Source organism: Odontesthes bonariensis, chromosome 2, assembly GCF_027942865.1.
Source record: "Odontesthes bonariensis isolate fOdoBon6 chromosome 2, fOdoBon6.hap1, whole genome shotgun sequence".
NCBI lineage: Eukaryota > Metazoa > Chordata > Actinopteri > Atheriniformes > Atherinopsidae > Odontesthes > Odontesthes bonariensis.
Genome location: NC_134507.1, coordinates 10,965,986 through 10,988,266, shown reverse-complemented (window position 1 = coordinate 10,988,266; position 22,281 = coordinate 10,965,986). Strand labels below are relative to the sequence as shown.

General features: G+C 39.7%; 3 protein-coding genes across 4 annotated transcripts; all 3 read left to right on the top strand.

The window, feature by feature from the left end:
* The first annotated feature begins 2,499 nt into the window (after window positions 1-2,499).
* On the top strand, window positions 2,500-7,836 carry LOC142391097 (calpain-2 catalytic subunit-like). 2 transcript variants are annotated; one of them, XM_075476923.1, is made up of 21 exons: window positions 2,501-2,842; window positions 2,990-3,059; window positions 3,209-3,327; window positions 3,541-3,674; window positions 3,773-3,941; window positions 4,023-4,106; window positions 4,200-4,285; window positions 4,359-4,433; window positions 4,511-4,671; window positions 4,758-4,927; window positions 5,032-5,043; window positions 5,193-5,404; window positions 5,535-5,571; window positions 5,729-5,794; window positions 5,891-5,948; window positions 6,045-6,109; window positions 6,209-6,277; window positions 6,366-6,444; window positions 7,156-7,272; window positions 7,389-7,447; window positions 7,540-7,836. In XM_075476923.1, exons 1-21 carry the CDS (start codon window positions 2,606-2,608, stop codon window positions 7,561-7,563), a joined length of 2,103 nt encoding a protein of 700 aa, XP_075333038.1. In that variant the 5' UTR covers window positions 2,501-2,605; the 3' UTR covers window positions 7,564-7,836. The 2 variants fall into 2 exon arrangements, with proteins under 2 accessions (XP_075333037.1, XP_075333038.1); XM_075476922.1 differs by having other exon boundaries at window positions 2,500-2,842; window positions 3,773-4,106.
* A 65-nt stretch (window positions 7,837-7,901) lies between these two features.
* On the top strand, window positions 7,902-15,683 carry LOC142391123 (calpain-2 catalytic subunit-like). The gene is made up of 21 exons (XM_075476924.1): window positions 7,902-8,377; window positions 8,733-8,802; window positions 9,323-9,441; window positions 9,542-9,675; window positions 9,757-9,925; window positions 10,012-10,095; window positions 10,198-10,283; window positions 10,678-10,752; window positions 10,977-11,137; window positions 11,235-11,404; window positions 11,527-11,538; window positions 11,672-11,883; window positions 11,982-12,018; window positions 12,105-12,170; window positions 12,250-12,307; window positions 12,404-12,468; window positions 13,618-13,686; window positions 13,772-13,850; window positions 14,012-14,128; window positions 14,230-14,288; window positions 14,381-15,683. The coding sequence occupies exons 1-21, from the start codon at window positions 8,141-8,143 to the stop codon at window positions 14,402-14,404; spliced, it is 2,103 nt and encodes a 700-aa protein (XP_075333039.1). The 5' UTR covers window positions 7,902-8,140; the 3' UTR covers window positions 14,405-15,683.
* Window positions 15,684-19,134: 3,451 nt separating this feature from the next.
* cfl1l (cofilin 1 (non-muscle), like) lies at window positions 19,135-21,572 on the top strand. The gene is made up of 4 exons (XM_075476915.1): window positions 19,135-19,241; window positions 20,104-20,399; window positions 20,521-20,597; window positions 20,865-21,572. Exons 1-4 carry the CDS (start codon window positions 19,239-19,241, stop codon window positions 20,984-20,986), a joined length of 498 nt encoding a protein of 165 aa, XP_075333030.1. The 5' UTR covers window positions 19,135-19,238; the 3' UTR covers window positions 20,987-21,572.
* Window positions 21,573-22,281: the final 709 nt, after the last annotated feature.

Here is a 22,281-nt window from a genome sequence, read left to right as displayed (position 1 = left end):
GTTAAAGATACTTTCAGATCGCTCGCCCGTTTGAGTCTGGAAATCAACTGAAAAACCTAAGAATTTAAGAAATTTATGGGTATCATTTGCTACATGTAATTCACCTAACCGCACCCTCTTATGTAATGTTATGGGAAAAAATTAGACATTTCATGGACAAGTATCTCACATTAAGACATTATAAAAAGACTAGAGCATGCAAAGGGGAAAAATGGGAAGCGCAAAGTTATTCCCCAAATCACCAGTTTGATGTTAATTGAATTGCATTCAGATGTTACACTGCTTCAGTGTGCCTAATAAACTCAATTAATAGTATTCAATTCTTCTAATTTTTCTTTAGAAGTGTTCCGAAACAACAGAAGTTACCCTCACATAATATTTGTTTGTTCAAGGGGACAGTAAATTAAATGAGCCCTTTAGGAAAGAGCAGTTCTGTATGTTTTGCATGTGTTTCAGACTGTTTGAAGCCGTCAGACTGATCAGTTATATGTAACTGATCATTTGTGAAGCAATTCATTCTGTCAATGTTGACTTTATAGCCATCATAAAGAAGCAACTAACATACATATATATACTTATTCATATATATTCATCTGTATGCTTTCATTAAAGTATTCCCTGTGATTTTTTTATCCTGGTTGGTCACTGACTTCAAGCAGTTTTTGTCCAGTAGCAAAAAAAACATCTTTGTCCATTTTATGCTCAGTGTCTTTCAAAGTTCTCCTTTATGGGAGCTAGACCAGGTTTGTATGGTTAAAAGCTAAAAAAGCAAAACAAAAAAGAAACGGCATGCTAACCTAACCACTTCACAGGCTTTGATGTAGACACATGTTGGAAGACAGGCAGGACTCCAAACAAGCTGTTTCCCCTGTGGGAACTCCCTTTGGTGTGAACTTTGGAGCTTGGTTGATCTTTTACATGTCATAAAGGACATAAACCCAATAAGAAAAATAAAATTTAACTGCTTTAAAAACAGTAATAACAGAAAAACTAACACAAAAGAGAGATTCAATCATTGTGGTCTCATACAAACTACCCTGGAAAGCACATGTCTCATTTTTGTATCTGATGCTTTGCAAACAACGTACAAGGCATCGTTAACACAGTGAGCCTGAACTGCAGCATGGATAACATCAGCACTATTGTGTTAGAGGACAGCACATGTCCAGTACTGGTTGTTTAAAACACCCTTGAGCTCCTTCATTTAGATTTAGGTTCTACTTCTGGCAGGGAATTTCCCTGCAGAATTTGCGTGGTTATAATGACTGACTTATTTGCTTTAAACAGTAACACACCTTGGTCACACATTGCTGAATCAAAAGTTAAGTAAGTCCACTACCGCTGGTTTTCCGTTGATTGTTATGTGTCTTGTTCCTTTTAGAATTAATTTAAAATGGTGAGGAAGTGTTAAAACATTTTTACCAGGTGAGAGCACAGTTATCGTAGTGTAAATCTACTTTGTGACAAGGCAAAGTCTCAAATCCATTCCCTGTGACTTTTATTTGTTTATTATTATTACTGATCCATCTTCCTAAAAGTAGGATTTCTCTACTGTAGTTGATATTAGTGGAATTAGTCGTGAGCTCTTTGTATCCAAAATACAACTAAAGGTTGTTTTTAGTCTAGACTGATATACTGATTATTTTTTCATCAATAAAAATGTTGTTTGATTTGTAAATATTGAGGATTTAGTGCGAATATGACTTGACAAGTGCTCTAAAACATGTGAAAACAGCCGTCAGTTTTTGTTAGGTGACTTATTAAATGATTATTTGCTGTTTCAGCTTTGCTCGTACATCTGTTGGGCAATTTGGTTCAAAGCAAAACAATTGCAATTACAAAGAATGCCTCTGGCACGTACATGAATCGTGTTTACATTGAACTAGTCTCGGCAGATCAGTGTAACTCTTGGTCAAACTGACTCTAAGACCTGTTTGTTTAAGGCTTAGCTTTGCTGTTTTCAGTAGGATGTGGGCAAAGAAAAAGGATATAATGCCACACTTGCTGACTGGGTGGGTGCATGGATGCTCCAAGCCAAATGTTGTAATGTGTTTATTTTGCCATTCTTATTTGTGATTAATGAAACTGTTGCCCCATTATATGAGCTTAAGGCCCCCTTTCCCAACTCTTCGATGTATTTACTACATGCAATATCTTCCAACAACTCTCCTGTGAAATATAGACCCCTCTTGCTCTCATCTGACTTTACAGCAGTTTTAAAGAATGTATAAACAATTATAAATGAGATTATTTTAAGTGGGTGAAAAATAATTGTAAAACCTTCCACTGCCCCCACCTGACATTTCCATAGCTTCAAATGAGTGCTTCTGCTGTTCTTCCTCTTAGGTGTGTCCCTGTTTGTGTTCAGTTGTGGTCACAGCCATTCCAAAACAGATTTGCGTATGGTTGCTGCTGTCTGCTCTGTCCGTATCACCTGTCCACTGTTGGCCCCTCCCTGTCTGTGATCCTGCCGTCTTCCCATCACCAGAGGCAGTTATAAAAGAGACGAAGCCACGTATGTGCTGTGTTCAACAGGTGGAGGATCATCTTACAGGTCAACAAACAAAGAGGAAAGTCCTGAGAGTCTACATACGGAGAGGTAAAAATGACTTCTACAGCAGATCGACTGGCCCATCAGAAACAATGGGAGGAAGGCCTTGGAACCAACCAGAAGGCAGTGAAGTTTCGCCAGCAGGATTATGAAACTATATGGCAGAAGTGTCTGAAGAGTGGACGCCTGTTTGAGGATGACTGCTTTCCAGCAGAGCGCAAGTCACTGGGTTACAATGAGTTGGGCCCATACTCATCGAAGACCAGGGACATTGTTTGGAAGAGGCCAACGGTAAGACAAAGCCACTTAAAAAGACACAGAAGCAATGAAAACCAAAAAAATAAACCTAACAGTTATTTTGCTCTAGCACAGGTCTTCGAATTTCCACCATTAAAGGAACATTTAGTTTAATCTATAAACTCTTTGCATGCCTTACAGGAACTGTGTTCCAGCCCAAAGTTCATTGACGATGGAGCCACAAGGACAGACATTTGTCAGGGAGCTCTGGGTAAGTGTGGGTCAAGAACACGGGTGAAAGATATTCACAAACATCACCAACACTTGGTCAGTGCTGTTTGCATCACTGTTACACTGTAGTGAACACCATATAAACCCAGAGCATGTAGTCATTTACAATTCTCCTCCTTTTCTGTGCAGGTGACTGCTGGCTTTTGGCTGCCATAGCCTCCTTGACTCTTGACCAGCGAATCCTGTCTCGGGTGGTTCCTCCCAGACAGAGTTTTACTGAAGATTATTCTGGAATATTTCACTTTCAGGTCAGACTAATGATTCATTTTAGTGTTGATCTGTACAGTAGCAAAGGTACACAGCTATAGATTTAGCAGCCAAAACAATGACAAAGTGTACTTTGCTCACAAACACCAGACAGAAGTTCAGACGTCGTCATTCATACATAATCCCGTGGCCAGCATGTTGCAGCTAATACAACAAACAAACTTTGACACTGTGGTTCTGATGTTTTCTCCCAGTTCTGGCAGTATGGGGAGTGGGTGGATGTGGTAATTGATGACCGTTTACCCACCAGAGATGGCAAGCTGCTGTTTGTCCACTCAGAGGAGGGTACAGAGTTTTGGAGCGCCTTGCTGGAGAAGGCCTATGCTAAGTATGGATCGCTTCTCTTTGCATCTTTTGCTTCATCAAAATATTAATGTAGTGTGAAAATACAGATGGAATGGATTTCCATCCCTCTGTGTCTGACAGGGTTAATGGCTGCTATGAGGCCCTGTCAGGTGGAAACACTATCGAGGGTTTTGAGGATTTCACAGGAGGAATTGCAGAAATATACACCTTAAACAAGGCTCCACCACATCTCTTCCAAATCATCCAGAAGGCCCTGAGGCTGGGCTCACTGCTGGGTTGCTCAATTGATGTAGGCTTCATTCTAATACTCATTTGCCATTTGAAAATCAACAATCATGAAGCATCACAATTTTATTTTTGCTACTTTCAGATCACCAGTGCTCATGAGACAGAGGCAGTCACAGCTCTAAAGCTTGTGAAAGGACATGCATACTCTGTTACTGGTGCAGAGGAGGTATGGGATCCATCCAAATAACACTGTGTAATTTATTTGTTTTTTCCATTTTTTCCATCATACCGCATGCAAGTTATGCGTTTCCTCTTCCAGGTTAAATTTCGAGGCAGACAAGAGCAGCTGGTCCGCATCAGGAACCCATGGGGTCAGGTGGAGTGGACAGGGCCTTGGAGTGATGGGTAAATATTCATAAGATATATATCCATAATCCATCAACTGCCATCTTTTAACGCAAAAGTTTTTCAAAAACAGATCTAGTGAATGGAACTATGTCAGTACAGACGAGAAATCAAAACTGAACCACGTGGCTGAGGATGGAGAGTTCTGGTGAGATATAATTTCTTTAATATGCAAAGACAGGGATCAGAATTTTATTCCTGATGGTAACATGCTCTTCTCCTCAGGATGTCTTATTCAGACTTCGTGCACCACTTTTCGAAGCTGGAGATCTGTAACTTGACTCCAGACACACTCATGAGTGACGACATAGGCCACTGGAACCACTGCCAGTTTGAAGGGATGTGGAGGGTTGGCTCCACAGCAGGAGGCTGCCTCAATCACCGAGGTTTACTCAGAAATCACAAGCCCCGCATGTGTTTGCAAGTACTTTTGCTACCCGTGTAAAAGATTTTTCTTCTGTTTCTCTTTCAGCCACATTCTCATCCAACCCTCAGTTTGTGGTGCGTCTGGAGGATGTGGATGATGATCCTCTAGATGGAGAGGATGGGTGCACCTTTCTGGTTGGGCTGATGCAAAAGCATGGACGGCAGCAGAGGAGTCTCAACCGCGACCTGGAGACCATTGGCTTTGCCATATATAAGGTGTAGCAGAACGATCTGATGTTTCACGTGAAAACAGTGACTTTAATCAAAATAACTACAGTAACTGATTTTCTAACATTGCTGTTTTTCCTTGTTTTTTACAGGTCCCAGACGAGGTCTGTATTTCTACTGTTTTTCAAGTGTTTCCTTCACTTCAAACTGAAGCCTCAAAAGCAAAACAGACATCACAAGTGTCACAAAAATGGTTTGATTTCATTGAAAGCTTCTGCATTGGTTGAGTAATAAGACTCCTTTCTCTTGTTAGAGCAAAGGCTGCAAGAACGTTCACCTCGGCCCTGATGTCCTGCTGCGTCAGAGAGCTGTGGCCATGAGCAGCAATTTCATCAACACACGTGAAGTGTGTGACCGCTTCAGGCTCCCTCCTGGAGAGTATGCCATCATTCCCTCAACCTTCCATCCTCACAAGAATGCCAGTTTCGTTCTGAGAGTCTTCTCAGAGAAAAAGGCAGAAACCAGGTATCTGACACGTGAACATGAAGTCATCAGAGTTTTAGACAATACAGCCATCTAGTGGCTCCTTCTTCACAATTCTGAACACAAACATTTTCATGCAGTGTGCTCAAGTTTAGCTCTTGTGTTTTTCTAGTCCTCTTGAGGAGAACATTGATGCTGAAATAGAGGAGGTAAGAATATTCACTGAAGGATAAGCTGTCAAGGCACGCATTTAAGTGATGTTTTAAGATTTTTTTCTGTCCAAGCGAGATAGAATCATGTTGCCAAATACTGTATATGCCTGTGCTTTTATTTGACCTTCTACTTATCCATGTCTCTCTCTCACAGGAGGAGGTATCTCAAAGTGATGTGGATCCTCATTTCAAGGACATCTTTAAGCAGATCGCTGGCAGTGTAGGTTGAAGAACACAGGCAGGCACATTAAACCAAAGAGATCGTTTTGAGCTCCATGATTTTGAAATCAGAGAATAACTAGATCTTTGCAAACAGGACATGGAGGTATCGGTCTTTGAACTGGTTAGAATTTTGAACAACATCGTCTCTCACCGTAAGTGTAGTGAAAAGTTAGATTTATATACCCATAGCTCTTTATTTTCATGGACTTGTAAACTGGACAAAACAATGTGTTGACCATTTCTTTTAGGGCCCGACATCAGGACAGATGGATTCAGCCTTGAGACAGGCCGCCTTATAATCAGTCTGCTTGATGTATCCTTTTCTAAAGATGCAAACACTTTGTTACTCCACTCTTAAAATACATGGTTAGTTTTTTTTTCTATTTTTTATTTAAACCTTAACATTCTTCAGAAAGATGAAAGTGCAAAGTTGGGACTGATGGAATTCCACTTGCTCTGGAACAAAATCCAGAAATACCTGGTAAGATATGATGTATATGATCACAAACTAATGCTGCTCATGCTGGCTGTATTTGTTAATGCAAAAACTGGCCGTGTGGATCATGTAGGAGATCTTCAAGAATTATGACAGAGACAACTCTGGCACCATGAGCTCCCATGAAATGAGAGGTGCTGCCACTGAAGCAGGTAACGAGCATGGTCAAAGCAGAAGTTTCAGTGATTAGAATCCAACATTTAATGGGGAAACAAATAGCTGTCAATGATAGAAGATGGATCATTTACATGTTTTATTAACTCTCAGCCTCTGATATGCTTCAACACTCTATTGCATTTGTCCTGTGGCAAACCACCTTACCGTTTACCAGGACCGCTTTAATTACAATTAGTTTGGAATCAAATAGAAATCAAAATCAGCTTTTTACATGAATTAGTTTCAAGCTGGGTACACCACCACTACTATATATTTTTTTTTTATATTTTTAGATCAAGTTTTGAGAGACATATTAAACACACATGCAAGAAACTAAGATGCAACGTGTTTGTTGTACCTGACCAAGCCCTGCAGGAACAAATATTAGCCTGTTGGCAAAGCTGAAAATGTCTGTGTGTATGCAGGTGTGTGTGTGTGTGTGTGTGTGTGTGTGTGACAGAGACATGTGAAGGTGGTTACAAACAAACTAGAAAAGCCAGTTTGGGCAGTCCCGCCCCACACTAACCTATTGTGCCTCAGGAACAAAGCATGCAAGAGCAAGACTGAATAACATCACCCTGCTATCACCTTTTTAAAACTATATCTCCACTGGGTCAGGACTTGTGCATATTCTATGAAACTGATCCATGTAGGCCATCAGGAAATAAAGGTAGAGTTTAAGAAAAGGTTGCCTGTTATTCCTGCAGGTTTCCACGTCAACAGTGCTGTGCTGCAGGCTATCATCAGTCGTTATGCTGACGCTCAGTACGCCATAGACTTTGACAGCTTCGTAAGCTGTCTCATCAAACTGGAGATGCTCTTCAGTAAGTGACAGCAAACATTATAATATCCCATCAACAATTGTGACATTGATCTGTATTGTAAATTGAGTGATGGCGTTTTTACACGAGCAATATCTTTCCGTCTGTCACTCCGCCAGAAATGTTCAAAGCTCTGGAGAGAGATGACTCAGGGAAGATTGAACTGGATATGCAACAGGTGTGAGAGCCAACTAACTAAAGCTGCAGGTGTGTAGGTGCTCCTAATTCAGACAGCTTGTTGAGCTTGTATCATTTTGTTTCCTCTTACAGTGGATGTGCCTGGCCATTTACTAGCTTTGAAGACAACACAGACAAGGACCAGGAGGAATGAGGAGAAATTTCCACAAACAGGAGGATGCAAAAAGTTTAAGTTTAATATAACACATTCATACATAAGAATATTTTTATCCAAAGTCTGGGGGTTTGCATATCTCATTCTTATACATTATCAAACTGTAACCTTTATTTTTTTTTTAACCTGGCATAAACCTGTTATTCGTTTTACGTTTGTTCTTTTGCTGTGTGCAACTTCTTTCAAACTCAAAATAAAGAAACTAAGAAACTCGCCTCTGGACTTCTGTGTTGGTAAAATATTCCACAGATCTCAAAATTTTAATTTTACAAATAGTTTCTGTGCTGCTTCTTTACTGTCACAATTTAATTTGGTTTTGAAGGATCGTCGATTAATTAACTGTGAGTGGATCCTATCTTGATGAAACAGGTGAGCAGGAAGAGGCTGTCTGGTGTGAACAATAATTGGTGTGGAAACACTTGATCTGCACATATGAGACAGAGCCTGTCTGACCACACACACACTCTCACGCACTGAGAGACAGCTGTAAGCAGACAGAACATCTCACAATCCTCGAAGATGTCAGGCATCGCGGCAAAGCTTCTGCACGACCGAAAGAGATCACAAGGGATTGGATCCAACTCTCATGCAGTGAAATATCTGAACCAGGACTTTGAGGCCCTAAGGAGAAGCTGTCTGGAGAGAGGACAGCTGTTTGAGGATGACTGCTTTGAAGCACTGCCTTCATCCTTAGGCTTCAATGAACTGGGACCAAATTCTTCTAAAGTTCGAGGCATCTCTTGGAAGAGACCCAAGGTGGGTGTTGTAGTTAGATGGCAACAGCAGCAAAAACCTTACATTTACACCTTTTTGTTAAACTGAACATCAGAAATGAACGGGCTTCTTTTGTGCATTCATATCTTATTTTATCTACATTTGTGTAGTCTGCTCACTCAAGAGCTGTTGCAGTTCGGTTGTCCCTGCTTATCCACATACCAAATTCTTGAGTTTTTTTTTTTTTCTTGGTCTTGTCAAACAATATGTTGTTGCAACAGTCATGAACTAAATTAAAATGGATAGATTTGTAGAAGCCAATTTGGAAACACTCATATAAGGCTGCATCACAGTTACACTTGTTTTAATATTTACAAATGTCCTCCTTTTTCCTCAGGAATTGTGCTCTGATCCAAAATTCATAGCTGAAAATGCTACCAGGACTGATATTTGTCAGGGAGCACTTGGTGAGAAACAGTCTCATAAACAACAAACAAAATGAAACGGTCTTCAAACTATGTCTGTGTTTCTACCTTTTTAAAAACGTGACTAGCATCTATCTCTTTAACTATCTCATGAATCACATTCAAATGCTGGCACAAATGCTTCTCAGTGTTTTACTTGGAACATATTTCCATCATTAACTATTTGAATAACTTTTCCATGCTTATCTTAGGCTGTCACATAAGATATGATAATACAGTGACACCAGGCTTTGTTTAATCTCTGGAGATTTTTTTTGCTTGTGTTTTTATGTCTTTACATGACTAAAATGACCCAATAAGACCTTGTAAATCCCAGTGTACTAACATCAGTTGTTATTGTGAACAAAACATCCCATAACAAGGTTTTTCTGTAACCAATATAGCATATCCACAATGTTTTGGAGATGTATTGTGATGACAAAATTAAACCTAAATCCTGTGGGTGTTACATGAAACTTTACATAGGAGTTCATAGTGTGATTGTGGCACTGTCAACTTGCAGGTGACTGCTGGCTCCTGGCAGCCATCGCCTCCTTGACTCTCAACAAACAGGTCTTGTCCCGTGTTGTTCCTCACGATCAAAGCTTTGAGGAAAACTATGCTGGAATCTTTCACTTTGAGGTAAAACACCCCATCATTTGGAGCCTGTTTGTTTGGCTCATTCAGAGTGACAGCAGCACAAACCAGTTTGGTTTGACTGGTTCTTCTCTTTGGTTCTTAGTTCTGGCAGTTTGGCGAGTGGGTGGATGTAGTGGTTGATGACCGTCTGCCCACAAAAGATGGAGAACTGCTGTTTGTGCACTCGGCCGAGTGCTCAGAGTTTTGGAGCGCTTTGCTGGAAAAGGCCTATGCTAAGTATGGAAGATTCTGGAAACCTCTGTCTTTGCTTTAGTTCCGTTTTGCAATCCAGCCATTCATGAATATTTTTGCCATTAGGCTAAATGGATGCTATGAGGCTCTTTCTGGAGGCAGCACCATTGAGGGTTTTGAGGACTTCACTGGAGGCATTGCTGAGATGCATGACCTCAGCAGCCCAAATCCTCATCTCTTCAAAACTATTAAAAAGGCCCTGGACAGAGGCTCCCTTCTGGGATGCTCCATTGATGTTTGTTTGAGCTTCTTCTTTTGCTGTCATGTAGCATGGTTGTATGCAATACTCTTATCTCATGTGGATTTTCTTCCCCATCCCAGATCACCAGTGCAGCTGATTCAGAGGCCATAACACATCGCAAGCTGGTGAAGGGCCATGCTTACTCTGTGACAGCAGCAGACCAGGTGAGGTTGCAGTTGTTACCAAGTCAAACATATGCTGTACACTGTGGCTGATGTTCATTTTTGAATGTGTTTGAGCGTATTTGACATCTTGCTTTGTGTCAGGTGGAGTACAGAGGAGAGATGGTGCAGCTGATCAGGATTAGAAACCCCTGGGGTCAGGTGGAATGGAACGGAGCCTGGAGTGACAAGTGGGTCATACACGAAGCTGACATCCTCGCATTAATTAAGTCTGTTGACTCGACTGTTCATTGGAAAAGCAATGTGTTTTTACATAAATACTGAATTAAACTGATTCACCTGCTTCTAATAAATAGACAAACTCTATTATTTCCTGCCACACCTACAGTATGTTCTTTTTGTTGGACAATGTTATTGGCTTTGTATGTTTATGTCATGGATGTCACACACAGACACATACACACCCTGTGGAAAGGCTGGTAAATCATGTTGTAAAACAGCTGTAACGCGGACTCTGGCTTTAAGGCTTATTTCTGTTGTTGCTGTGTGGGTGTGGAGGCACATATTACAGTCACTGTGGTTCCACCACCTCTGACTGTGGACTATTTATCATGTTTTTTCTAGGTCATCTGAATGGAGATATGTAAATGATGATGACCGGGAAAGGCTGACCAATCGCTCTGAGGATGGGGAGTTCTGGTAAATTTCACTCAAAAAAATGGGGAAAAACTTTAAAATCATTTCATTGAGAAAAATACTTTCTGCCATGACAGAACAAAGTGCTTAGATTGAAGGTCTCCATGTCCAGCAAAATAAAATCTCAAATTCCAAGTGCTGACTCCAGTGAGAGAGAAATAACATACAAAAGTACAGTAAATATGGAACTGTTTTTCAGTTCGGCCAAACTTTTTCTTTTTCTACAGGATGTCCTTTTCTGACTTCCTGCGTGAGTATTCCCGCCTTGAGATCTGCAACCTCACCCCAGATGCTCTTTCAGGAGATGAATACAAGAAATGGGCAGAGACAGAGTTTGAGGAAACATGGAGACGGGGCGTGTCAGCTGGGGGCTGCAGAAATTTTCCAGGTATGACCAGTCTGACCTTTGTGTATCATAAACCAACATACAGGCATGCTGTAATATTGTCAGTCAGTTCCTAACAGACACTTTCTTCCTTTCCTAGATACCTTCTGGACGAATCCTCAGTTTGTTATAAAGCTGAACGAGGTGGATGACGACCCTGATGATGGTGAGGAGGGCTGCACCTTCATTGTGGGCTTGATGCAGAAGAACAAGCGCCATAGAAGAAAAATGGGGGAGGACATGGAGACCATTGGCTTTGCAATTTATGATGTGAGGACCTACCTGTGAGATGGCAATGAAAGTAATGGTAGAGACCAAATATGTAAGATTTTCATCTGATTTTTATTTTTTTTTATTTATTCATTTGTCTCTCTGTGTGTGTCTATTTCCAGCTGCCTGAGGAGGTATGTCAGGCGAAGGCATAAAGAATGAGTATTCAAAGCAAATTGTGAAATTTCCACAGATAATGACGAGCGTCACATGGAAGGTATGAGGAGTCCTGATGTAACCAAACGGCATATTTGTCTCATTTTGCAGTTCTCTGGCAAAACGCAGGTTCACCTGAAGAAAAACTTCTTCCTGTACAACCGCTCAGCAGCACGATCTGAGACCTTCATCAACCTACGGGAACTGTGCAACCGCTTTAGTCTTCCACCTGGAGAGTATCTCATCATTCCCTCCACCTTTGAGCCCAACAAGAACGGAGACTTTTATATGCGGGTTTTCTCTGAGAAACAAGCAGATTTCCAGTATGTCCTTGCAACAAATAAACTCAGTTTCATACAAACAATATATTTACCATTGCATTGTGGGATGATTGAATACTGTGACCTCTTGCTGCTTTCAGAGAGATTGATGATCCTGTAGATTGCCATGTGCCGCAGGTAAATTGTGTCCCTTGTTGTATTCTTGTTGTAATGTTCCTATCATATTTTGACATAAAATAAAAGATGACGTTTGTCTATTTTAGATTGATGTCGACGAGGATGATATCAGTGAGAGATTTAAGAGTCTATTTGGACAGCTTGCTGGACATGTAAGTGATCTTAAGTTATTGTCTCACGGTCTCCAGTCAGTGTTCTCATGACTAACAAAGTGTTTCATATGCCTCTAAGGATGTGGAGATATCTGCATTCGAGCTCCAGAAAATCCTCAACAGGGTGGTGGCAAGGCGTAAGATGAACAATTATTTTCTTCTCTCTCAGTTTATTTTAATATAGATGTGAACCTGATGCAGCAAACTAACTACATGCTTTCTACATTTCTTAGGAAATGACATAAAAACCAGTGGGTTTAGTCTGACCACTTGCCACAACATGGTCAACCTGCTCGATGTATCCTTTCTTATTCTAAGTTGTAACAGGACATTTTCACAAATGCACAATGAATATTTGATTTCCTCTTGATATATAAAGATGGTGGTGATCTTACCACTGAAACAAAATGCTGTTTTTTTTTTTTTTATATATATAAATCTATAGATAGATATCTCTATCTATAGTGTTTGTCTAAGGTGAATGTGAGTTGCAGTCTATCTTAAAGCACCAACCCCTGCGTACTTGGTGAGAATAAACGTGCTAAAAAATCTGCTACCATTGCAAGAAGTGTAAAAATATCTCACTACTGTCTTGAAGCAATGGAGTAATGATGGATATGTTGGTGCATCTTGAAAAATGGAATTGTTTACTGTAGCAAATTACTTCTTAGTGTATTAGTCCAATATCTCAGCTGTTTTGTTTGGTGGGTATAACCGAAAACAATCGGCAACATTTGGTAGATACTGCAAAATATAGTTCTATTTTGAAATTCTTTTCATTGTAGTCAGAAAACTGGAAAACGGCTAAATTAACCAAACTAAGGTCATAGCACTTGAAGTTCACAAATTAACACATTATATTGCATCTCCTTTTTTTTTTTTTTTTTTTAAATGGGTCATAGTATAATTTCTTATTTATATTATCTATCTTTTTGTCCATGTTTCAAAGTTTATTTAAAGAAAAAAAAAAACACTGGCACAACTCAAAGACTGAACAGCTCTTAACCGATCAAATTAGTTAGAGTAGACTGGAACTTTGAAGAAACAGGAGCTGAAAGTGTGGACAGAGGGTCATGAGACGGCACACATTTAAGTACAGAATTAAAAAGATTTTTTGTGTTTTTGTAAAATTATAGCATGTAGAACGTTTCAGGGTGGTAAGATAAAATTAGGATAGTATGGGTTCCTTAATCTCTACAAATTCTGTAAAAAGAAAAAGTGTATGAATGTGTCGCTTTAACTGGCTGCTGGCTGTGGGAGTAGAGTTCCATGTGAGCTTATCAATTGCATCAGTTTTCTCATGTATCTATAAGCAAAAAGGCTAAATTCTTATAGGGCCACCCCCTTTATTCTGGCTGTCACCTTTTCTACGCACTAGTATTTGTTGTATTGCAATGCGCCACTTTTTAATCGAGGTTTCAGTTTTCCTTGACATTTTCTGTAAAAGAAGGACGGAAGCGGCAAGCTGGGATTGGTGGAATTTAAAATCCTCTGGACAAAGATTGAGAAGTTCTTGGTGTGTTCATTATTCACTTGTCATATCGTGCGCATCATAGATCATTAGTTTGACGGCACATGTTAAAATTTATGCTCTCCGTCAGGATTTGTTCAAAGACAGAGACGCAGACCAAAGTGGCTGCATGAGCTCCTCTGAGATGCGGATGGCAGTTGAGGATGCTGGTGAGAAATGCATTTCACAAGTTGTACTTGACCTTCTCAACAATAAGGAGACTGTGAGAGTCAGTCAAAAAGAGTCACTTTTTCCATTATATTTTTCTAGTTTTCATGTTTTTTTTGTTTTTTTTTTACCCCTCTCTCTTTATATTGCTTCATGTCTACAGGTTTCTCACTCAACAACTCTCTGCATCAGATAATCGTGGCCCGCTACAGTGAACCGAGCCTCTCCATTGACTTCGACAACTTTGTGTGCTGTCTGGTTCGCTTGGAGTCCCTCTTCAGTGCGTATTTGTCCTTGTGGCCTCTTATGTTGATATGAAAAGAAAAAACACATGAAAATATACATGAAAGGAGTTTTTATTTTATCTACAAATCCTTACAGACACTTTCAAGACCCTGGATAAAGACAAGACTGGTGAAATAGAGTTGGGTTACATGGAGGTAAGAGCCTGTCTGTGATGATAAAAATCTACAAATAAACAAAAAAAATGGATGGATGCACTTGTAACTTGTGCTTGTGTTTTCATCCACAGTGGCTGAATCTGGCGATGTTGTAGAGGAGCTCTGAAGGCTTAAAAATTCAGATATGTCTTTAAGAGTCATCTCAAAAATGTGTTTTTTGTCAGCTAAAGATTGTGGTTCGCTTGCAACTTAAACATTAGATATTGATTTTGAGGTAAAATGATTACTGATGCTTTGAATATTAGCCAACATAATAAAATCTTCATCTCCCACAAATGCGTTACAGATGTTATCGTTCAACAGTCCCGGATCAAACCCAATTATTTGGTGAAAACGTTTCCCATTTCACTTTTTTCCACATTTGCCAAGCTTTTGTCCAAAGAGAAAAGCAATTATTTAAAATAGGTATACAAGGCATGTAGATATGTGCATAAGAGGTAAAATAGCCTCATAAAAATAAAAACATTCTTCATGATTAGGGTTTCCAGGAAATGGAAACTGACTTATTTTCCTGGTTTAATTAACCTGGTATCCAATTAACACGTAAATATCTAAGAGATACTCCACAGATAGTTTTTCAAATTGTTACAATGTCTTGGAGTCAGAAAAAAAGCAATACAGGAAATCAAGCTAACCAACAGTCAGCATGAAAACCAAATCAATTTATGAAGGGTGTTCCAATGTCAAGGAATCTTTAAATAACCTAATTCTGTGAAAATTAAAATTCTGTGTATTGTCAGCATTCTCAAAACGCCCACTTTTTTTTTTTTTTTTTTTTTTGTGCATGTCCCACGCACCACAGACAGAAGACTGATGTCAGCCTAATGTGTTTTCAAATGCAGCTAAGTTTGCTACCGTAAAGTTGTTAGTATTGTAATGTGTTCCATGAAAGAACAGAAAAAAAGAACATAAGACCAACATAAATGTCTTTGGTTGCCAGCTAACAACGGCAAGCTATTTAACAGCCATGTCAATTTTTCAACCGACGTGTGTGCGGTGCAATTATGAATGTTACTGCTACCATGATGTCTTCCCACTTGTAAGGACTGTTCCATTCTGTGTGTTTTCCTTTTTTACAACAGAGGGGCCCTTTCTCAGCCTTAGAGCGACATGACAAGGAAGAACCCATTCTACCAAGAAAACATTACTGACTTTGAGAAACACCAAAAGTCAAACTAGAACAAGGAAACCAAGACCAAAAACCCATGACTGATGAGCTGTCACATCAGCCCTGAGACACGAGTCTTGGAGGCCTGTCAAGAGGCCATTTAGAGCTTGGGGCATTATTATACAACAATATTTAAGTCACTTTTTGGCTCTTTGGCACCCTCTACAGTCGGGATGTAAAACCACTGTCATTAAAACAAATCTCAGCGTGAGCCCTGCAAATGTACAGTCACATGTAATTTTTTTTGTCATGTTGAAGAGACCACAAAGTTGCCTTTGACAAAAGCAGACGATAATGTAAAGCAACCGGAAAGCAAAAATATGCGTTGTTGGGCAGTTTCAGGCTTGGATAAGTGCATGACAGAAGTCAACGTATTTCAAAATGAGTCATCATTCTAAGGTTTGCAAACTTCTCTAGTGCTGCTTTTCACCAGGCTTGTGTGAAGTGCTTACGTATGGTCAAAGTCTTTTTTTGCAGCAGAAAGCAACCAGAGTTCTCTCAGTTAGAAGATTCAGGGATGAATTTGGAAAGGGGAGTTTTCACCGTCTGAAACTGTTCACACCTCTAAAATTTCAATGTAGTTTGGGCAAATAATACATATAACAGATTTCACTCTGTGACACTTTTGCATTAGAAGGCTGTTTACTTTGATGTTTCTCAACCAAATGACACTGAGAGTTGTTGGGTGTCAAATCAATGACTGAAAATTCCGCCTTTTCAATCCCAAAACACAAAGACCAGAGACATATTTGAAATTCCTGGACAAACTCAAACACCTACACTAAGAAAGCGATTGAATAAATCGGGCACAACTCCTCACGGACACACCTTATCAGCTGCCATTTCTGAGACATTGTGTTGGGAAAAGTGTGGAATCAGGCCCTTGTTCTGTTCACAAGTGAAACAATTTACCTATCAACATACTGAATGCCCACAAACTAACATTTAATTTGCTTCATCATCACAAAAAGCAAAGTCAAATAAGATGACAAGAAAGTTCCGGTGCTGGGGAAGCCGTCCTGCTTTATTCTGGTACCTAAGAAATGTCCTCAGTGACAGCATACCAGTTGTCCTAACATCCCACATCATGAAAGTCCTAGAGAGACTTTTTTGGCACACCAAAGTAAGTGAGCAAATACCTTTTAAGACCCACTACAGTTTGCTTGTCATCCTTGGGTTGGAGTTGAAGATGCCATCATTTACCTGCTTCAGCAAGCTCACTCATCTGGACAAAACAGGTAGGATTGTGAGGATCGTGTTCTTTCGTTTCTCCAGTGCTTTTGAGACAAATGAGCCCACAGAAGCCATAAATAGAGGCTTGTCTAAGCTGATCAATGATGGGCAGTGATATCATAGTCACCGCACAGACATTGATCTTCTCATTGGGCTCTTTGCAAGAAAGCCAATACATTTATTACAATCATTAAACTTCTTTTAGATTTGTACTTTAAAAAAAAAGAGAAGAAGAAGACAAACATGCTTGGTTTAATTATTGCGTCTTTTTTTTATTCTTAACAAAACAAAGATTAGTCAAGCTAAAACATAAATCTTCCCTTCCCTTTAAAATTCTCTTTTAAATTAGGTTTGCCATATTTGCATGTGTGTACTTCATTGATGCTGCTTTGATGCACACGTGTAACTCAGTTTAGTACCTGTAATGTACCACCAGATGTCACAGTTATCATAGGTTTGCTCTGTCTTTATTGACTGGCTGGAGGCCAAACTCTCAATGTGCTTGCAGCAGCATGAAGTTTTAGCTCACAGAGGGCTGTGCAGCAGCCATTTCCTGCTCTGCATCGCCCTGGGTTGTATTTCCCCTTTTACTGTTTTAAAACTGCTGCTGGCTGCCATCAGCTCTGGTAGGCAAGCCTGACCTTGGTTATGATGATAAACCTAAAAAAAAAAAAAGCCCTAAAGCACTTTCCCCAACAAGAGAATTTCTTCTATCATCCTCTCCAAACAAAAAGAAAAGAAAAGCTATTGACCAGGTGACATGCATCAGTGCCATTTTGGTTTCTCACATACATTATCGGTTGCAGTGTTGGCGGATAAGTTGCGACGTGTGCTTACATTGTGCACCCTGCTTTCTGGAGGCCAGGCCGGATGTGGGGCGGGACTGTGACTGTGTAAACCATAAATCCACACAGAGGAAGGAAAGCCACTGCGATGATGAGGCAGAGTATCTGTGTTTAAAAATAGTCTCTGTGGCGAAAGGGTTTGATTCTCCATCAAAATTATAGGTCTAAAAAAGAAAGCTGAATTCAGTGTATTACCTGACAGAGAGGAGGAGTACTTTTCTCTCTGGCTTCAGTGTACTAATACTTTGGGGTGCTGTTAGTCAAAAGGATACAAAGACGTGAGCATCACTAAAGCAAGTAAAAGTTTTCTAATTCTGTGAGCTCCTTTTGAGAATTAAGATTTATTAGATTAGATTGATGCTTGCATGGAGTACCCCTTCATCCCTTCGATTTCTGACACACAGGGAACTGCTCTACAGCTGCATATTGCCAGTTATCCTTCCAAGGGAGGTAAGTTAGTCACTGGCTGGGAAATAGTAAATACATACAGGAAAAAAAACAACTCCGTGGGGGCCTGTGAACAAATAACACAGGTCGTGTAAGGAGGTGTTCGGGGAGGAGGGGGATAGACGCATGACTCCTAAGCAGGCGAGTTGCGTTTCAGTCCAACCTTGAGATGTTTTTCACTTCTTTTTTTTTCCTGTCTTTATTTTGACTTCCTCTGCTGTGAGACGCATTAGAGGCACTTCATTATGGTCAACTGAAAATCACATGAGGTGGGATTCTCATCAGTGTTGAAATACACAATAATATTTGACTTTATTGTGGAGAGCTTTACAGGCATTTTTGGTGCCACTGTGTCCTGTAACTGATATGCTGGTAGCTCAGGAAACCCTGCATGTGTTGATAATTACATGCACCCCTGGACTTTCTAGAGAAGCGTTTTTTCTTTTTTTCCTTTCATAGAGGCCAAATTAAAAATCGAGCCTTTTTTCCTTGCTTGTTTTCTTGCTTTCTTTCTTTAAATCGGTACAGTTTCCCACTTATCAAAGACCCTGTAAGAGATGTATACACGAAATTAGAGTTGAGTCTTTCAGGTTTTAAAGCATTTAAACAAATGTAAATGCTTTAGCTACATTTGGTGTAGAGCCAGGCTGGAGTTAATGTTTCTCGTTTGTCACTGGGATGCAACATCCAAGTTTCAACAGGTAGCTTGGTGAATTCTTTCGACATGTGTGCACTCATCCCACCTTTTACCTTATAAGGCCACTGAGCTGCTTCTCAGCTGCAGATGTGGACAGGTTTGTTTTCCATATAAGGGTATTATGTGCCGCTCCCACCTTAGACACCTTGAGTTTCGCCTACAAAGAAGGATATATGTATATATATGTATATATATATGTATATATATATATGTGTTTGTGTATAGCTCTACCAAACTAAATCAGACGGAAATGATGAAAAATAAAAATGTTTGCACTGTGAAAGAAAATGAAGCACTTCTACAAATTGCAATTGAGGCTTCAAATTCAAATTGATTGAAAACAATTACACAGGTTGCAGCTGAAATTGTGTCACACCTGCGAAGATAGGGGTGGGTCTTCATTGGGAGGTGTGCTCATTTACCACAGCTCCTCCTTCATGAGTCAACCTGCTGCTCTCCTTCCTCATGATCCTTCAGCATTTTGACTGCTGCTGCCATTTTTTCTCTGCTGCCTGTCTCCTTCACACATCAGAAGCAAAATGGTGAGTTGCTTTCCCTACAAACTCAGCTGGATTTGAGAGAGCTGTGTCAGAGACTGGCTCCTTTTTTATATGCGTGCCTCACAGGGCATGTGAGAAATTATTGTGTTTTTTGAGTGCCATTTCCTCATTTTGAAATAACTTGAAATTGCATGTGGACTCGGAGTCCTGGTTGTCACTGTGTCTGAAATAATGGAAGATGTGATTGGGATGCATCTTGGGGAGGGGGAAAAAAGAAAATGTTTGCTAAAAGTAAAGATAATTTGATGTTTGTAAAAATGTTTTTTTTTTTTTTTTTTTTTTTTTTCAAGGTGTGGTTTGCCTCTAAAATGGAGGGAGCTTTGTTCATGCTTCAAACTTGTTCAGAGAGAATCCCTCAGGGCGGTGTTTCTTGTGCTAGCTTGTTCCACAATGACTGGAATGTGACAGGACCAAGGCCTTAAAAATTCATGGCAAAGCAGCACTTATGGCTTGTTCCTGCTAAAAGCCAGAGGAACATTTGCACGTTTGATTGCCTAAACAGGGCTGGCACATTTTGACAAATTTTGGTGCAGAAGAACTTCCTGTTTCTTCATGAATCTTTTTTTTTTTTTTTTTTTTTTCCCCCAGTTCTGCTTTTGTTCTCAGAATCAAAGCACAATTAAATTATAGCTGCTGAAACATGAGTCCAGGCCCATGTTTTATCTACTATATATATTATTTTTTTTCTCCCCAATTTCCCTCTTAACTGATCAATCTTGGTGCTGAACGTAATGTCTAATGATTTCAAAAAGGGAGAACCAAGTCTTAGTTGGCATGTTTGTCTTTTTTTACTGGAATTATTGGATCTGTGATTTTTACTACTTTTTTTTTTTTTTCTTACCAGGCCTCTGGAGTAGTTGTCTCTGACGATGTGAAAGATATCATCACTGAAATGAAAGTGGTGAAAAATGATGCAGACCAGATGGAACGTATAAGATTGGTTGTATTTGAAATCAAAGACGGCGCCATTGTCATAGAGGAGGGCAAAGTCTTCCGGGAAAAAGACCTGGCAGACAAGGAAGACATCTTCAAGTTCTTCCTGAGCCTGCTGGATCCTCAAACATGCCGCTACATGCTGTACGACTGCCACTTTGAAACCAAGGAATCAAGTAGAAAAGAGGAGCTGGTCTTTGTGATGTGGTAGGTGAATTTTCTATTTGACTGTCAGTCTGTAGAGGGGGGGCTCTTTAATTTGACTATCTTAAAGTATGCAATCTTGGTGTGGGACACTTGGATGATGATGATTTGTCTTTATGCTCAGGGCTCCTGAGTCTTCACCCATCAAGGCAAAAATGCAGTACGCTAGTTCTAAAGACTCTATTAAGAAGGTCCTGTCAGGTATGTTTTCTGCACTTTTCTCATCCTTGCATAAATGTTAGATCCTTTCCAGAGCTTGGCTCTCTCAGAAAATTCTGCTTTTTAAAATGGCCCATTGTTTTTATGAAAGTCCCGTAATTCAATTGACTCGATTCCATTTTTTTTTTTTTCTTCCCCTGCGTTTGCAATATTTGGGAGGGAGTTGTTAATTCTATTTGAGGACTTCTTTTAAACTGATGGCGTTTTCAAGTTTATGCTGAACGGTGTTCCTTCTTGTATCTTTGACAGGTATCAAACATGAGCTGCAGATGAATGACCTTTCAGATTACGGAAACAGGGATAATTTTGCGGAAAGAATGGGAAAAGGTGTAATCAGAGTGGAAGGCCATCCTGTCTCTAGCCACCGCTGAACTGCTTACCAATGTCTTCCCTTTGTTGCAAAATAAAGTCAACTTAAACGAATTTGAGTGGGTGGTGGCAAAGTTTCCAAATTGACTGTTGGGTTTGACTGGTTCAAAGCTTTAAGGGAAGGGTTGGGCTCTCTGATGCCTTTGCTGTGTCCAGTAGCACAGTTCAGCAGTCTTGTGCAGATATTTTTGTTTGGCTTTAAATTCATGATACTGTTTTGTGTTTTGACTCTACGACATAAATTTTTCTAATCCATGATCAGCTCCAGTGTACAATGACAATCTTTGCATTTTTATTTTTTTCAGTATATAGAATATATATTTTCATTTAAAATTTGTTCAGTGTGTACAAAAGTGGTCTTAAACAAACAAACCCTGAAACACCTTGTTTTGGGTCAAACTGGCAGGGCTTGTAGTTACACATCTGTATTTCCTAGACTGTTACATTTTGGACAAAAGAATAATATGACTTAATCTAAAGTTTCACTAAAATTGCAGCAGTCAGTGCTGAATATTGATGAATAAAACTGATGCAACTGTCAAATTATAATGCATAAATGGATTAAAAGTTGGATCTTTGGTTGCCAAAGAGTCTTCATTACTCCTTTCAGATTGCATCTGGGTTCAACAGTGACTGGTAGCAAAATTGACTTGTATCAGTACCGTAAACAGTCCAATGACCTGTTAGAAGTTGCATATTGTTGGAAGTTTCCTCGGTGCATTCCTTACATGCTGTGCTCGTGAACAAGATGACCTGAAAACACGACGCATTCAGCGCTGCTTGTTGCTAGAGTAATGCAAAAAAAAAAGGAAACCAGGAATGCAAACATGTTTTACCCATCCAAGCCCAGTGGGACGAGAACATTTTTAATACCGGAACAAATTAATTTTTTCAATGTATTGATAAAATGATACATAATTTACCGTACATGTTGAGAATGAAACCCTTTAGTTTAATTTTTCTAGTGTCTTCATAGGCTGAGAAATGATTTTCAGTTTTTAAAAGGAAAAAAAAAAAATTTAAAGTGGGTCTCGTTCTTGACCTTCAACACAACCAAACAACGGTTGATAGCGGTTCATAGGTGTAGGTTGTTTGGTTAAATGTGATTACTTGCTTCCTTGTCCAAATTTGAGTGGTTGCCAGGTTTGGTTTGGAGAATATGGATTTTGTTTTTTCTAGTTTGAATTGGGAACTGACACATTTTACCACATCTGGGTCAATAATGGACTTAAGTAACCTGAACTGGTTCAGTTTCAGCACCACTCAGTCAAAAGGGAATTACTTATTCCATTTCTGA

Excerpts from the sequence above, each read along its gene's own strand:
- LOC142391123 (XM_075476924.1), top strand. The coding sequence starts at position 8,141 with ATGTCAGGCATCGCGGCAAAGCTTCTGCACGACCGAAAGAGATCACAA. Across the intron at positions 11,884-11,981 it reads GAGAAACAAGCAGATTTCCA|AGAGATTGATGATCCTGTAG; the intron begins GTATGTCCTTGC and ends TGCTGCTTTCAG. Across the intron at positions 12,171-12,249 it reads TTGGACAGCTTGCTGGACAT|GATGTGGAGATATCTGCATT; the intron begins GTAAGTGATCTT and ends TATGCCTCTAAG.
- cfl1l (XM_075476915.1), top strand. Across the intron at positions 20,400-20,520 it reads GAGCTGGTCTTTGTGATGTG|GGCTCCTGAGTCTTCACCCA; the intron begins GTAGGTGAATTT and ends CTTTATGCTCAG. Across the intron at positions 20,598-20,864 it reads TATTAAGAAGGTCCTGTCAG|GTATCAAACATGAGCTGCAG; the intron begins GTATGTTTTCTG and ends TATCTTTGACAG.
- LOC142391097 (XM_075476922.1), top strand. The coding sequence starts at position 2,606 with ATGACTTCTACAGCAGATCGACTGGCCCATCAGAAACAATGGGAGGAA. Across the intron at positions 4,672-4,757 it reads AGGCTGCCTCAATCACCGAG|CCACATTCTCATCCAACCCT; the intron begins GTTTACTCAGAA and ends TTTCTCTTTCAG. Across the intron at positions 5,405-5,534 it reads GAGAAAAAGGCAGAAACCAG|TCCTCTTGAGGAGAACATTG; the intron begins GTATCTGACACG and ends GTGTTTTTCTAG.